The 15,132-nt window shown below is 31.7% G+C and overlaps 3 protein-coding genes across 10 annotated transcripts; 1 reads left to right on the top strand and 2 right to left on the bottom strand.

Annotated features, from left to right (window-relative positions):
- Positions 1-634: 634 nt before the first annotated feature.
- LOC103574654 (integrator complex subunit 12) lies at positions 635-3,548 on the bottom strand. 4 transcript variants are annotated; one of them, XR_549259.3, is made up of 6 exons: positions 3,221-3,548; positions 1,899-2,048; positions 1,472-1,837; positions 1,333-1,396; positions 993-1,264; positions 635-897 (listed from the first exon to the last, which is right to left on the bottom strand). XR_549259.3 is itself a non-coding variant. In XM_008554155.3 (5 exons), exons 1-5 carry the CDS (start codon positions 3,272-3,274, stop codon positions 1,050-1,052), a joined length of 849 nt encoding a protein of 282 aa, XP_008552377.1. In that variant the 5' UTR covers positions 3,275-3,548; the 3' UTR covers positions 635-1,049. The 4 variants fall into 4 exon arrangements, 3 of the variants coding, with proteins under 3 accessions (XP_008552377.1, XP_008552388.1, XP_053596883.1); XM_008554155.3 differs by having other exon boundaries at positions 635-1,264; XM_008554166.3 differs by having other exon boundaries at positions 635-1,264; positions 3,261-3,548.
- On the top strand, positions 3,348-11,680 carry LOC103574673 (protein BCL9 homolog). 2 transcript variants are annotated; one of them, XM_053740907.1, is made up of 10 exons: positions 3,348-3,407; positions 3,660-4,418; positions 4,515-4,707; positions 4,827-5,217; positions 5,297-5,505; positions 6,348-6,642; positions 6,714-7,075; positions 7,156-7,606; positions 7,687-7,894; positions 7,976-11,680. In XM_053740907.1, exons 4-10 carry the CDS (start codon positions 4,926-4,928, stop codon positions 10,047-10,049), a joined length of 3,891 nt encoding a protein of 1,296 aa, XP_053596882.1. In that variant the 5' UTR covers positions 3,348-3,407; positions 3,660-4,418; positions 4,515-4,707; positions 4,827-4,925; the 3' UTR covers positions 10,050-11,680. The 2 variants fall into 2 exon arrangements, with proteins under 2 accessions (XP_053596882.1, XP_053596881.1); XM_053740906.1 differs by having other exon boundaries at positions 4,515-5,217.
- A 539-nt stretch (positions 11,681-12,219) lies between these two features.
- On the bottom strand, positions 12,220-14,770 carry LOC103574684 (zinc finger Ran-binding domain-containing protein 2). 4 transcript variants are annotated; one of them, XM_053740574.1, is made up of 8 exons: positions 14,755-14,770; positions 14,100-14,273; positions 13,910-13,962; positions 13,718-13,799; positions 13,172-13,508; positions 13,002-13,102; positions 12,885-12,926; positions 12,220-12,524 (listed from the first exon to the last, which is right to left on the bottom strand). In XM_053740574.1, exons 2-8 carry the CDS (start codon positions 14,171-14,173, stop codon positions 12,521-12,523), a joined length of 693 nt encoding a protein of 230 aa, XP_053596549.1. In that variant the 5' UTR covers positions 14,174-14,273; positions 14,755-14,770; the 3' UTR covers positions 12,220-12,520. The 4 variants fall into 4 exon arrangements, with proteins under 4 accessions (XP_053596549.1, XP_053596548.1, XP_008552410.1 ...); XM_053740573.1 differs by having other exon boundaries at positions 14,627-14,769; XM_008554188.3 differs by having other exon boundaries at positions 14,100-14,769.
- Positions 14,771-15,132: the final 362 nt, after the last annotated feature.

Genomic DNA, 15,132 nt, shown 5'->3' with positions numbered 1-15,132 from the left:
TTAATAATAATAATGATAATTATAATAATATGCAAATACAATTGTAAAGTTGCTGATTTCATTTAAAATACTAAAAAATACTCGTGTGTGCTCATACTCATTGTATTCTATATGAAAAAAAAAGAAAAAAAAAATATCCATGTAAATAATATCCGATTCCCTCTCAGCACTATAGATTGTAAGTCACATACACACACGATAAAGTAAACAATTAAATTGATGAGTATATTAAATTAAAATGATGGATAAAAAAAAACGAAATGATTCTTGCCAAATTTTCAGTGGGACGTAGGAACAAACTCGATTAAAATTTAAAAAAAAGTATATTGGTATTATAAATAATTGTTTTATTTATTAAAAAAAAATATGAAATGAAAAAAAATCAAATACTGCTTCTCTACATTTAATTAATGTTTAATATTATATTTATTAATAAAATAGACAAAAAAAAAAAAACGAATTTTATTTTTTTATTTTTCAGTAATAGTTTGAACGCATGGTTTTTTCTTGCTTGAATTTTCCTAAAAATTTCAATTTTTGATATTTATTTCTCCATGGTCATCCTTTTTTTATATATTTTATATTTTTATAGTTGTGTTTTAAATCATGAGTGATATATTTTAAGGCATATGACTAATAAATATGAGTTTCTTTATTATGATAAATTTTTATCTCGGCGAATAAAAAATATCAGCAGTAAAATAAATATTTTATTTTACCTCTGGATATTTAAAAAAATATCTCTTGTCCCCTGGGTTTTTATAGGCATATTAATTATCTAAACTCTACATATTTACATATAATTATTTAATAATTATGTTTGAACATTCTCTAATTTTTTTTAATTTTCCGGACAGGAATACGACAGGATTTTTTTTTCCACACTAATATGAACCGCTGAAAAAATAAAACTCTTATGGTTAATAATAGTCCGATATATTTATTAATAAAATATGAAAAAAAATTATATTTTATTTATTATTTAATTTTACTTCGTGTAAAAGTCAAAGGATGAATGAGTTTGTATATTATGTACAATAATAAATTTTTTAGTCAGCGTTTGATTTCGATTTGTAAGACTTTTCAGAACTCTTAGACGATGACGATGAAGGACTAGAATGTTTACTTGATCTTTTATCCTTAGATTTTTTACCCAACTCTTTAAATCTCTTATCGCCACCGATTATATTTATATTTGGTATCAGTTTCGATGCCGATTCACTCGACTGACTCGAGCTTTTGTATTTTTCAGAATGTTTTTGTGCTAAAAAAAAATTATCATTTAAATTCTCCACTTTATTAATGAGCATAAAAAGATTAATCTCAACTTACTCGAATTTTTCTTTGATTCCTTTTTACTTTCTGCTGGTTTCGGGGAACCTTTTTCTTTTATTGGCTGCACAAGAATAATAAATAATGAATTTAAATTTAATTCATTTAAAAAATAAAATATGAGGAATTGATTAAGTACCTGGTGAGCTTTGATACATTGAGAACAATACCAAATATGTTTAGGTACATCTATTTGGGAGTCTTGTATCACAGGAGAATGACACTCCTGGTGATAGAGAGAGTGACAATCCGCACATTCGACCAGTCTATTTCTTGCACCGACGTCCATGCCCTTGCAGACGACGCAGGTTAAATCATCCTCTAGAATTTCAGCGAGATTATCTTCCTCAATCTCCGATATGTCTGGCGGAGTGTCACGTGCTGGTATTTCCTCAACGGAATCGCTCTTGCTGAGCTTGCCGGAATGTTTTGAAGAATTGGAGCTCTTGCTCTTTTTGCTGCTGCAGCTACTATGGTCACTCAGCACCGGTTCCTCTATCGTATACTGAATAAAAAAAATTTCACACCAACTGCTTTTAAAAAAACAAATTTTATTTAACATTTACCTTTTTATGCAGCACATTGCAGAGCATTTTAGAAAATCCATGTTTCTGCTTGATAGCTTCATCCAACAGTGTCCTCAATTGGTCCATTGAATCTTTATTACTCGAATGGAGCAACCGCAGTCCTTGGACGAATTGCGGGTCCAGTTCTAACTGCGTCATTGTTTATTATTAAATAACTACTCTGCTAATTAATAATCGCTTCTCTTAATTATTTAATTTCTCAGTAATAATCTCCAATTAGTTCTGCTGCAAATTACCAACTGACGTTTACTTTTAAGGTTATGATATTAATTTTGGAGTGCGTAATTTTATATAAATTATTTATTTAAATTCCTTTAAAAATTAACTGTGGAATTTTTAATTCATTAAATTTGTCGCCATCAAAATTCGCAAATAAATTTTTCAGTATCCGTGTTTGCATCTATATTATATATATAGATATGAATTTAAATATAAATATATGTAGTATGGATATATTTAATAGTTTTAATGATGTCTAGATGGGTCTAATGTCTAAATGTCTGAAAATATGTATAGATATTTATAACCATCAAATTATATTTATAAATGATGATAGAAAATAAAAAAAAAAAAGTTAAAATAAAATGAGAGCAAATGGCGGCATTTGCGGTAGTTGTATTTATAATTGTATATATATGTTATACTATATATACATATACATATATATGTAACATGTATGTATAATACATATGTACAGCAACCCCTTTTTTCTTGTTAATCAAGAATTCAGGTTTAGTGCTCTTGTATCATCTCCAAGCATAAATTCAATCCTCATTAAATATTTTCGAGACGGCGATTTATTATAAAAATTTATCTGGAAAATAATGATTTTTATTGTTTGTGTTTTATATAATTAATAATTATTGTAATTTTTTAATTTCACTACTTTTTTTTTATTCAAAAAATTTTTAAATTAATTTTATATTAGCTCAGAAAATTTATTTGTTTTCTAAATATAAAATTTTATTTAAAATCTGATACTAAAGTTGGCTAACGATGAATTTTTTAATTTTTTTTAAAAAGGAGAACTAATAAAATAAAAATATTTTTAAAAATTGCACTTGTAGTTTTTTAAATTTTCTACATGTGCATATTTTTAGTTTTTTCTTTTAATTGACAGAAAAAAAAAAATCCGAAAATTGCTGATGGTCTGCTAAGCAGAATAATTAAAATCTACAATTGAACGAGACAAAAATAATAATAATGACAAATGTATTTTAGGCGTAAAAGTAATTGGAGATTGTAGATTAAATTAAGAATATTAATAACGAAAGTAGCAGTTAATAGTTAGCTGACTATACCAATAAGCCAATAAGTATAAGACCAGAAGCAGGTACTAACAATTGTACCACCATCACTAGTAACAGCCAACAGGAATTCACTATACATATTTTAGTTTTAAATTCTCCCTCTTCGCCCCTCAGTGATCCACTCTTCCTCTTTCCTCATCGTCATCTCCATCTCCATCTTTATCTCCAATACTTACAGGTACACATTACAATAAAATATTTATCTCCTTTTCTCTTATTCAAATTATACCAAAATAGCGCCATCTCACTTTCAAATATGGCCGCCACTTTTTTAATTATTCAAAAATAAATAAATTACGTTTTCTTAAATTAAATATTTCAAGTTTACTTTACAATTATTTTATACTTAACAAATACTTTTCATATGTATACATACATATATTTAATTTAAATTAATAATAATAATAATAAGATAAAAATTTTTTTAAAGAGCGAAAACAACACGAGCGCCAAGCAACCAGTAGAGAGAGGAACAAACAACAACTCAAAACCAAAACTCATAACAACAACTTTCGTTGGTTGATTATCAGAGAAGAGTTGTATTGAGAGAGTAGAGTAGTAGAGTCAGAGAAGTTGTTAGTTTATTAAAGTGCCTGGTGGTGGGTTTACATGACCTGGTAGTTGGCAGCCGTGCGTAAAAGAAATAAATAATCAAAGTGACCATGAAGAGTGACAAATAAAAGTTGTGTGGAGCAAGAGAAAGAAGAATGCTGTGTTCTAAGTGATAGTTGTATTATTAAATATATACTCCATATACATACACATTTACGGTAGATATATGTATGCAGGTATATACACATGTATACATCTACATCTACATCTCGATATATTTAATAATTGTTATGTGTACATTAAGCTTCCATTATTATTATTATTTATAAGTGTTGAAGGGAATTTTTAAAAATAATAATTGTAAAATTTAAAAAAAGCGGGGAAAAAAAACAAGGTAATTTTATTGAGTGAAAAGTTTGTGGTACGTGGTTGTGCAAAAAGGTGGTGGTGAAGGTGTTGAAAAAAAGGGACAAGAGTAAAACGTGGTCGTGAGTTTTGTTCCTAGACGCGCGAGTTTACGATTAATTTACGTCTGTTTATCTGATAGCTGGGTGATGAGGATGTTTGGGTTGTTGGTGAGGACTTTGGTGGACTGTAGGCTGGATGAGTGCTGGTGAGCAAACACCTAAGCGGCATTGTGAGTTTTTTTTGTTAAACTATTTTTAAAAAATTTATTTATTTATTATTTTTAGTAATTGTAATAACGATAGTAATAATTATTTACTTTATGCAGGGTCAGATGGTCGGTAATTTTGACGTGAAGATTTAGCGGGCATTGAAAATGATCATCAGTGGCTTGGATACCGAGTGTTTTGGTTAGCTAACACGATTAAATGCAGATTAAAGGAGTATTTTGTGAATTTTACTGCAAATATTTAATTTTGTGGAGAAAATAATAATCGAGGATGTCAATTTAGCTGGATATTGTAAGGCTAAGACTCAGTATTTATAAATCTCGGAGCGATCTCCATTTTTGTTTTTTTTTTTTTTTTTTTTCGTGCTCTTAACCTCAATGTTGGTTTTGGTTGCGGATTGTTGATGGTAGCAACGTTGACGTCAGATACTGATATGAGTATAATGAGGAGCTTAATTTATAAATCAGCTGTTGGTGTTTGACATTTAACGGAGATAAAAATAATCAACCATGAAAACGGAAAAAAATAAAGCCAACGAGTCGAGTTGTATTTCGAGCACCGTCGTCAAAGAGGAACCGGACGGTGACACGGTTAAGATTAAGGAAGAAACACCTGGTGGAAATCACGATGATTTGCCGGTGGGTGATGATACCGTCGAGTGTCCTCGGGATCCTGGACTGGATCCCAGTAATGGGGATAACAATATGCCTGCTGACGGACAAAACGGAACTGGGGGACAGTCGATGCTAGGCCTGGTCAAGCAGGAGAGTGATCATAATCCCAGTGACGATATATCCAGTGGTATGTCTGATGTTTATTTATTTTATTTCTCTGCTCAAGGGTGTTAAAATAGAAGATTTATTGGGAATTATTTTTTCAGATGGTATCCAACCATTAGTTAGCAATGTACTTGCTAAACAAATGGGCAGTGGGACTGGTGGCGAGGCCCAGTACATGCAACAGCAAAGCCAAATATTTGTTTTTTCAACGATATTAGCTAACAAAGGTGCTGAGGCTGTTTTACAAGGACAATTTCCCTCAATTATTGCTTATCATTGTGCTCAACCTGGAACTAAAAAATATCTTGAGGTATTTTATAATCTTAATTATTATTTTTGATGTCCGCTATGGAATCATTTTTAAATTTCGCGTGTAAATGAAATTAATGTCAAACCCGGGTCCTAATTTTTTTTTTTTTTCGGTACTGGAATTTATTTTAAATGAGAAAAAAAAATTTATTGTTTTTACAAAAACGGGATTTTAGTTTTTATTGATGATTATTTTAAAAATTAGAACGCGTCATTGATTATGAAATTTGAAAATGGAGAAAAATATAAATTATAATTGAAACAGGATAAGGTTTTTATATTTTAAATATTCATACGTTTGTAAATAATTTTAAACTGAATGACAATTAAAATTAATACCTACAGATTTAGTCATTTTAAAAAATATTTTTGATAATTTAAATCTTGTACTATTGATTATTGTCTTAAATTTATTTTCATATACAATGTAATAAAAAATTCAAACGTTTTGTTGCATATTAATATGTAAAAAATAATTTTTACGAGGCCAGGGACTGGGTAGTTTATTCTAAATAATTACTTTTTTTCTAATTACCAAATAATTACCGTAGGTAATAGGTTTTTAATTACAAAATGAATTACCGGTTGTGTTTAAATTTGTAGAGGTAAACTAATACTAATATAATTAGATAAGATGTTTTATATAAAAAAAAAAATTAACATTAGTTAATTGCGTTTTTATTTTCAATAAAATAATTTTAACATATATAATTAATAGACATTTTATCAGCCGAATAAAATATTGTGTTTGATTGACGCGAATAAAAGTCAGTCACTGATAAATTTGTCTTATGATTAAAAATTTTTTAAAATAATATTTATAATTATTGTTATTTGTTACAGAGACATCCAAATAAAGTAAATCAGTTTCGTCAAAATCCCGCCCAATGGTTAAATAATTTGGCGATGATGAAGCAGAAGAGTGGAGGCGGCCACCAGCCACCGCCGAACAGCGGATTCCCAACGGAACAGCCACCAGACTTGCCAGTACTTGATCCAAACGCTCCGTCGTTTTGGAATGACCAGTCCAATTTAAGAAGCCTCAATGGTAGCAATACAATGGGTAACCCAGAGTCTTCGTTGGATGATACAAATCTAGACGTGCCTTGCCTTGTGCCGAATTCCCCAGGAAATCCGGGTAAGTATAGTTTAATTATAAATACAAATCTTTTGTTATTTATTTATTTATTTATATCTTATTGCCGACAGCAAATAATCAAAATCCAAATACGACGATGGGTCCGAATTCATTGCTGGCTGGATCAACGAGTCCAGGTCCAGGTGGATTACAGCCGTCGTTGCAAGGTGTAAAAGTTCCTGATGAAAATTTAACGCCACAGCAGAGACAACACCGCGAAAATCAGCTCGCGACGATAAGAAAAATGCAGATCTTATTATTTCGAGAGCAGAAAGATGATCCGAGTGGTCAATTGGATCCGACACAACAGGGGCCACCTATGGGGTCTGGTATTCCTGGAAATATGCCACCCGTTAGTACACCTGGTGGTCAGTGTCCGAATAATATGGATTGGCATAAATTACAGCATCAATTTTTAGACGGAAAAAATAAAGTAAGTGAAGTTTATTTCAAGACACAAGTAATTTGATAAATTTTCTTTATTTATTTATTATGATTTAATTTTTATTAAAGGGTGGAGTAGGCAGTCCTGGGTCAGTATCACTGCGTGGGTCGGGTATGATGCCTGGTATGCCTCGAAGTCAAGGGCCCCCGCCACCTTATCACCAGACAACGCGATCTGCCAGCGTGCCGATCGCGACCCAAAGTCCAAATCCGTCATCGCCAAACAACCCGACGAGTAATTTGTCGTTGCCATCACCGCGAGCAAACTCTGCGCTCAACTCACCTGCTGACTGCAATCGGCAATTTCAACTGACGTCTCAGCGGCCCGGACACTTGCCAGGACAGAGTCCGACTAGTCAGGATTCGCCGAATCCCGGTTCCCAGTCAGCTACGTCTACCACGAGATTGAATCACAGCAATCCCGGTACTCCGGTATCACATTCACATCTGGCGTCTCTAAGTCCCAGTAATACGCCGCAAAAAGAATCGTCTCTTGATTTTCCTCCTAATCAACCTAATGGTAGTAATTTTATATGTATTTAATAAGTTAACTATCAAAATTTATATTAAATACTAAATATATATCGATTTGTTAAATAGTGGATAATATGTTTGGCCGAACGCTGCAAACTCTAGTCCAACAGAAGCAACAGCACGGTGGATTAGTGAATGCAGCTGGAGTTAAAGAAGCCAACTTGATGCCTGTACCAAGTCCTCAACAGATTTCATATCTCAATACATTTGAGGGACAAGAACTTACCATACAAAAACAGCCTAATACTAGTTTAAAAGACGGAAATATACAAAAGTAAGTATTACTTTATTTCGATGTACTTTTTTTTTATTAAAAATATACATGTGTTTGTTAAACCTAAATTATTTTTTACAGTAATAACAACGTTAACAACACAGACATGTCTGGAAGACTGGTATCCAGTAACATGGACAACAATAATCAGTATCCAGCAAGGTCGGAAGGTTCAAGCCCGTCAATCGACAGCATGAATCGTGGGTTCAGTGCTTCCTTACATAGTCCTCATACGCCGCATACGCCTCACACACCAGGGAACGGCGCACCTCAGACTCCAGTAGATGTAAAACCTAATAAAACTTCCGCTAGTGCACAAAGCAGTCCAATACCGATGAACCCCATGTCAGACAGCATGGGTCCTCCAAGGACGATACCTGCGTCGCCTAATACTAAACCTGAAACATCACCGCCTTCTTCCAAGGATCTTCAGTCGACTCAGCAGTCGCAACAAACGCAGCAGCCCCAAGTACAACAACAACAACAACAACAACAGCAACAACAACAACAGCAGCAGCAACAACAGCAACAGCAGCAGCAACAACAACAGCAGCAGCAGCAACAACAACAGCAGCAGCAGCAACAACAGCAGCAGCAACAGCAGCAGCAGCAGCAACAACAACAACAACAACAACAACAACAACAACAACAACAGCAGCAACAACAACAGCAACAGCAGCAGCAACAACAAATGCCGCCACAACAAATGCAACAACCGCCCACGCAACAACAGCCTGGATTAAATCAACAAAATAATCCAACGAATAATTCAGGGCCACCAATGGGCAATCAAATGAACGCATTTCCCTGTAGTAGAGCCAATCAGCCGGATAATGTGCCGCTTAATCCGAACAACATGGGAGGGCGTCTCGGTGGCATGAACTCAATGAACCCTAGCCACTTTGATCCAATCACCTCACTGGCGCAAATGAGTCAGCAGCTAACTAACACTGCGGCGAGTAACGCGCTTGGCAATGATGGTGGGCCCATGCACTCCGGCAACCCAGGAATGATGCCATTCAATAATCCCCACAGTATGCACATGATGCAGATGAGTGGCGGTGAAATGAACGGAGGATGTCATATGGGTGGCGGTGTAAATGAGCCCAATGATGTCAGTGGTATGTGTATGGGCCTAGGAGGTCCTCCTGGTAGTAGTTATAGTCCGACGACTTCTCATACCGGTAGTCCAGTTGGACCAAATAAAATAACCCACTCTATGATGGGCCATGGTGGTATGATGGGACACAATGGTCCTCCAGGTGGCCCAGGTGGTGGCTATGGTGGTGACCAACATGCGCCACCACCTAGACTCATGGGACAACACCTAGGCGGACCTAGTCCTTACAACGGGGCCAATATTCAAGTGAAACCGAGTGCTCCAAACACAATACAGTACTTACCAGCGAGGCCGAATGTCGGACACGCGCCACGTGGCCCCCCCAGTCTTGACTTTCTTCCACGATTTACGAATCCACTTGGAAATATGGACAATAAAATGCAACAGTCACCGTCAGTTAATCTCCAGTACTTCCCGAATGGTTGTATGCCAAATAATATGGGTGGGCCACCGCAACCACCGCCTCAGCACTCGGTAGGAATGCCACCGGGTAGCATGGGTGGAGGTCTTCCTGGCATGGGCCCTGGTGGTTTGGGTGGACCCCCTCGTATGGATGGCGGACAACCGCAAATGAATCCAAACATGCATCCGTCTATGAGGCCGTCAGTGGGCAATATGCGCCCGCAACCAAACATAATGCGCATGCAGCACATGGTCGGTGGTGGTGTCTTCCCTGGCAGCCCAATGGATCCCGACAAAGTCTTCCCTCCGGATATGGTGCCGCAGTCCCAGGTGCCAAACCAGAATCCAGGAATGTATGGACCCGGCAGCAAAGGAAACCCCATGGGATTGGGACCCCCACCTGACGCCTCGCAGCCTCTCCCACCCAGCATGGGTGGTGGAACGGGTAACTTTAAAAACAGCCCTTTTGTCGGTGGTGGCCCCAGCATGAACGACCCAAACTACGCGCAACAATTTCATAACTTCCAGCAGCAACTTTACGCCACTGGGACGAGAGGCAGTGGTCCGCCTCACCCCAACCTCCATCCGCCACCAAACTCTCACTCGCACCAGCAGTTTTTCATGCCTAAATAAAATTAAAAGATGGACAATGTGTGCTGATTAAAAAGAATAAAAAATATAAACGCCGATCGTTCAAGAACTGATTTAAATTTTAAATATTAATAAAAAAAATAAGCGACCGTGTGAACGAATCGGGCCTTTTTTTATTATCAATAAAATAAAATAATAAAAATAAAAATGATAATTCCCTCGCTACCACTTTCGCGGTCTCTAAAATGCAACAACGGTGTTCCGTGCAATATAATAATAATTAATAATTATTAATTATCAATATATAATTATTATTAAATAAAATGTATTCTTATTATTAATTATAATTATAATAATAATAATTATAATTGTTTTATTAATTAGTATCTCCACGTGGATGTTCGGCTGCGATATATAATAAACATTGTAAATTCTCTCATACGTCATAAATTATTGTTATTATTCTTACTATTATTACTCAAACAATAAAAATAATACTATTAATATTAATTGGTACAGCTTGGGTGTTAATTGGTGATATATGTGGGTGGAATGTTTGTAATATTATAAATAATAATGATAATTATGACGTAGTATTGTAAATATTTGTGTAAAATCAGGCTTATCTGTCCGAATAGTACATTGTTAATTGTATCGCTCGGAATGCACGTGTCATTTATAATTGTTGTATGAGATTTTTAAAATGCGAAGTGTGGTACTAAGTTGCTAAACATCTTTACTTATTATTATTATTATTATTATTGATATTATTATAATTATTATTGATACGGTAATGGATATGCTAGTATGATAGTAAAGAGAAATTTAAAACGATCTCTAAATAATTAAATTTTTTTCGTCAGACTAAAAGAGCCGTCGAGGATCAGGTGACCCCATTGACATGAAATTATAATTATTATTATTATTACAAATGTGTCGTTGTTGACATGAGAAATATATAGATTAGATATATATTTATAAGAAAATGGCTTAGTTTTAAATTAAACAATTGTTTTTTAAAATTATTATTTTATAATTTTAATTATAAATTTAAACTACTCGAGGAGGAGATTATGATACAGGCTCAAAAAAAAAAAATATTTCGTAATTGTATATATACGCGATTATATATATAAATAATCCCATCCATATTATATAACTTGGATAGTTGTCCGTCTCTTTTTATTTTTAATCCCAATTATTATTATTATTGTTGTTATTATTATTATTATTATTATTATTTGGTGAATTTTTATTTGCGATAATAAACTCAAGTAAATTTCATATTAAAAATAATTGATTGAAGAAATAAATATTAATAATAATTATAATGATTATTATTATTAATTAATTAATTGATTGATTAATTAATGAATAATAATAATAATAATAACTGACTAATTATGTTGTTGATGAATGATTTTTATTATAAATGAAAAATAAAGAATATTTACAAGATGAATAAAAAAAAATGAAAAAAAAAGTAAAAAAAAAATGACAAGTCGAGTGCATAGGAGTCACTTTCAGCAAATGTTATTGTATTGATTGTAGTAATTTTAGTAGATGGTGAAAAAAGATAATTGTTTTTTTTTCTTCAATTATTAAATGATCCTACCGCAACACACAAATTTATTAATTATTATTATAATGTATTATAGAGTTCATTAAAATGATGTTTTTAATATTTAAATTTATGTTTTTTATTACCCATCCACATTTTTTTATGTTTACCTAAAATCGAGCCGCTGTTTATAATTAACAGATCATTAATTTTAAATAACACTGAAGTTAGCCGACGACTAATAATTTTTGGGTTTTTTTTTTAAATGATAAATTAAAAAAAAAAATATTTGAAAAAATTGCACTTATAGTTTAAAAAATTTTCTACATGAGCATATTTTTAGTTTTTTTTTTTTCTTATCATTGATTTGTTAAAAAAAAAAGAATCCAAAAATTATTAGACGTCGGCTGATTTCAGTGTAATTAATTTTAAATATCCAATAAGTTTAAACTAATTTTTTAATTCACAAATTTTTAACTAACATTCAAAAGTTTTACCGTAAAATTGAAATTTTGAAATATCTGATTCATTGATGGTCGTGCTGGAATGGTTTAAATTAAACGGGTTACAGTTTTGAATAAAATAAAAATCATACGCAATTTATTATAAAAAAAAGTTTCTATTGATTTATGTTATTTATTTTAAATATCACTGCACACTCTAATATTTTAATCTTTATTAGTCTATAATTTTTTTTCTTTATATATTTAAATAAATATATTAGAGTGTCGACTGTTAAAATATCACATCGATAAATTAACGCGCGTAAGCTACTCAAATTAATAATCATACTTAAAGTTTTTACACAAGTACGATCTAATTCAAATCATAGTCTCTGCGATCAAATATATATATAATATATAATATAACCATTTAAAATATTTATTATCTATCAATTAATTAATTAATAATCAAAGCTTGTGGCATTTTTCGAGCTCCGTCAGCTTCCTTTTCACCTGAAAAATAAATTCATTTTTTTAGAGTACAGTTTGACATTTAAATTTACTTATTGTTCAGTGATATCAGTACATAGGTATTTTACTCTCTTATTATTATTATTTACAAAGTATCTAACAAGTAATAAGTTACACAATCGTAAAGCAAAAATGTCAAAAGCCTTTCACTGGCGTCGAGTTTTAAACTCGCGTTATTTTTTCCCGTTTCCGTAATTTATTTCCGTACGAAAAATTATTATTTAAAAATATTTGAAAAAATAATTGTGTGATTGTTATTTTAAAAATATAATACAGCAAATTTTAAATAAATAATTAATTAAATAAAATAATAAATTCCGGAAAATTAAAGTACGCGTTTACCTTGAAGGTTGTTGGTCAGAATAATTGGCACTACCATTGGTACTAAAAGAGTTATGGATAACTAAGTGCACTTGTAATACAACTTATATATAAATATATATATACATAAAAAAAAACCTTTTCTTTTCTGGTACAAAATCATCCCATTCACTCAAATCATATTTGGATAAATCGCCTTCTTCATCATCATCTTCGTCTTCATTATCTTCTTCATTAAACTGCAATAAGTAAATATTAATTATTATTACGGCTAAGTGATGTAATAAATTACAGGGAGTTGTATTTACATTATTTTTGACTTCGCGGATTTCGGATTCGTCGACTATTTTATCGGTACTGGAATCTTTAGATTTACTTCTAGGGGGGCTACTGTACTTGGAGTCCTTTGAGTCATCATCGGAGCGATCGATTTTTCTTTTTTTACGCCGTCGACCGAACTCATCGTACTCATCATCGTCGTCATCTCGTCGCTCTTTGTACTCGACTACCCCACGGTCATTATAACCGCCTCCGTAACCAGTTCGTTCTTCAACTTCGCCAAATTTCGGCGCATTGCACATGTTACATTGTTGTCTTCTTGCCCAATTAACGTTTCCACATTTACTACACTGCCAATCATCGGCACTAAACACAAAAAATAAATTAATGGTTAAATTTAAAAGACCATGCTTCCACTTTTTAAAAATTACCAATGACTCAATTTCACACTCATAAATTTTGATACTTCTGACAGTTCATTGAAAATTTTAAAAAAGCGAGGACACTGTCTGAAAATGCCCTTGATTGATATGACAATTTAATGAATAATTAATAAAATAATGATGATAAATTACCTAAATAACCCGCGACTTTTTTCAGCAGCAACTTTACCTATTTCTTGACCGAGTTTTTTCTTCTTTGAACACTCGCCTCTATCTAAGTAAAAACAATTCAATGTAATTGATTGATTTACATCACAGAGTTGTCACTAATATACCATATACATTACATATATGTATATAATTATATATATTTGTTATTAATACCCTTTCCACAGCGATTGCAGGAATTGCGTCTGGCAAAGTTAACATTTCCACACCTGTAAATATAAATAACAGGCATTAGCTGATTAATTATTTATCAGTTTATTAATTGATAGGGCAAATACTTGAACAGTTAGATAAATAAAGTATTTCATTGAGTAAATATAATTATAATATTGATAATTATACTAACTGGGAATCAGGACAGAGCCAATCGCCGTCGTTGATAGTTCGCTGACTATCATCTTCACTTTTAATTCCATCCATTCTTTTTGTTTTTTATAATTTCAATGATAAAATAATTCGACACTATGATTAATTAGTTTTAAAATTTTTTTATACTTCTATGACACTTTTAATTAAATATCTAAGTAAAAAAAAATATAAATAAATAAAAAAATATTAAAAGTTTGGATATGTCAACATTTTTTTAAAAACGAATTTTTAAATTCGTGTATTTATTGATATTTTTTTAGTCTATTGATTTTCAAATTTTATTTTAAATTTATATAAGTTAATTTGTTGATATATATATTTTTAAAAAATAAAAAATTTTTAAACTTAAACAGTAGGATTTAGTTTTGGCATTTAGAGTTTGGTTAAAATAACAATTAAATTTATTATTGTGAAATTAAAATACCGAATGCACTAGACCAAATATCTTTATCTCTATATATTTATAAAATATATATGTATATGGTTAAATGTATTTGTATGTACCCATATATTTATATGTATATATATTTGTATACATATAGTACAGAGTATAGGACGAAACAGGTAATAAATGGAATTTGCAAAATTTTTTTTTGCAATTGAGATGAGAAATAAAAAAAAAATTCACTCACTCACGAGTTTTACTACTACACAATGTGTTTAATGTATCGACCGAATATAAGATAATGGTACTGAAATAATAATCCATTTTATCGACAGCTATTTTGTTTCTATGTAACGTTGACAGCCTTTGGATTGAAGAGAAAATAAATAATGTGTGAAAATTAAAAATATAAGAATTTAAAAAATGTATATGCTGATTTTCAAATTCTATACATGTGCATTTTTTTAATTTTATTTGATTCACATTTAATTCATTTATTTCAAAATTTAAAAAATGACAATTGTCAGCTACGTTCACTCTCATGAAATGTCATACTGAAGTTAGCTGATGTCTAATAATTTTGAATTTTTTCAAAACCATAAATTGTAAAGAAGATAAGGTTTAA

Source organism: Microplitis demolitor, chromosome 7, assembly GCF_026212275.2.
Source record: "Microplitis demolitor isolate Queensland-Clemson2020A chromosome 7, iyMicDemo2.1a, whole genome shotgun sequence".
In the NCBI taxonomy this organism is placed as follows: domain Eukaryota; kingdom Metazoa; phylum Arthropoda; class Insecta; order Hymenoptera; family Braconidae; genus Microplitis; species Microplitis demolitor.
The sequence above is the reverse complement of the archived record's forward strand: the minus strand, read 5'-3'. Positions and strand labels throughout refer to the sequence as shown.

Excerpts from the sequence above, each read along its gene's own strand:
- LOC103574673 (XM_053740907.1), top strand. The coding sequence starts at position 4,926 with ATGAAAACGGAAAAAAATAAAGCCAACGAGTCGAGTTGTATTTCGAGC. Across the intron at positions 6,643-6,713 it reads GAATTCCCCAGGAAATCCGG|CAAATAATCAAAATCCAAAT; the intron begins GTAAGTATAGTT and ends TATTGCCGACAG. Across the intron at positions 7,895-7,975 it reads AAAGACGGAAATATACAAAA|TAATAACAACGTTAACAACA; the intron begins GTAAGTATTACT and ends TATTTTTTACAG.
- LOC103574654 (XM_008554155.3), bottom strand. The coding sequence starts at position 3,274 with ATGGTGGTACAATTGTTAGTACCTGCTTCTGGTCTTATACTTATTGGC. Across the intron at positions 1,838-1,898 it reads GCAATGTGCTGCATAAAAAG|TATACGATAGAGGAACCGGT; the intron begins GTAAATGTTAAA and ends TTTTTTATTCAG. Across the intron at positions 1,265-1,332 it reads GGAATCAAAGAAAAATTCGA|CACAAAAACATTCTGAAAAA; the intron begins GTAAGTTGAGAT and ends ATTTTTTTTTAG.
- LOC103574684 (XM_053740574.1), bottom strand. The coding sequence starts at position 14,173 with ATGGATGGAATTAAAAGTGAAGATGATAGTCAGCGAACTATCAACGAC. Across the intron at positions 13,963-14,099 it reads TGGCTCTGTCCTGATTCCCA|GTGTGGAAATGTTAACTTTG; the intron begins GTTAGTATAATT and ends TTATATTTACAG. Across the intron at positions 13,103-13,171 it reads TCCGCGAAGTCAAAAATAAT|TTTAATGAAGAAGATAATGA; the intron begins GTAAATACAACT and ends TACTTATTGCAG.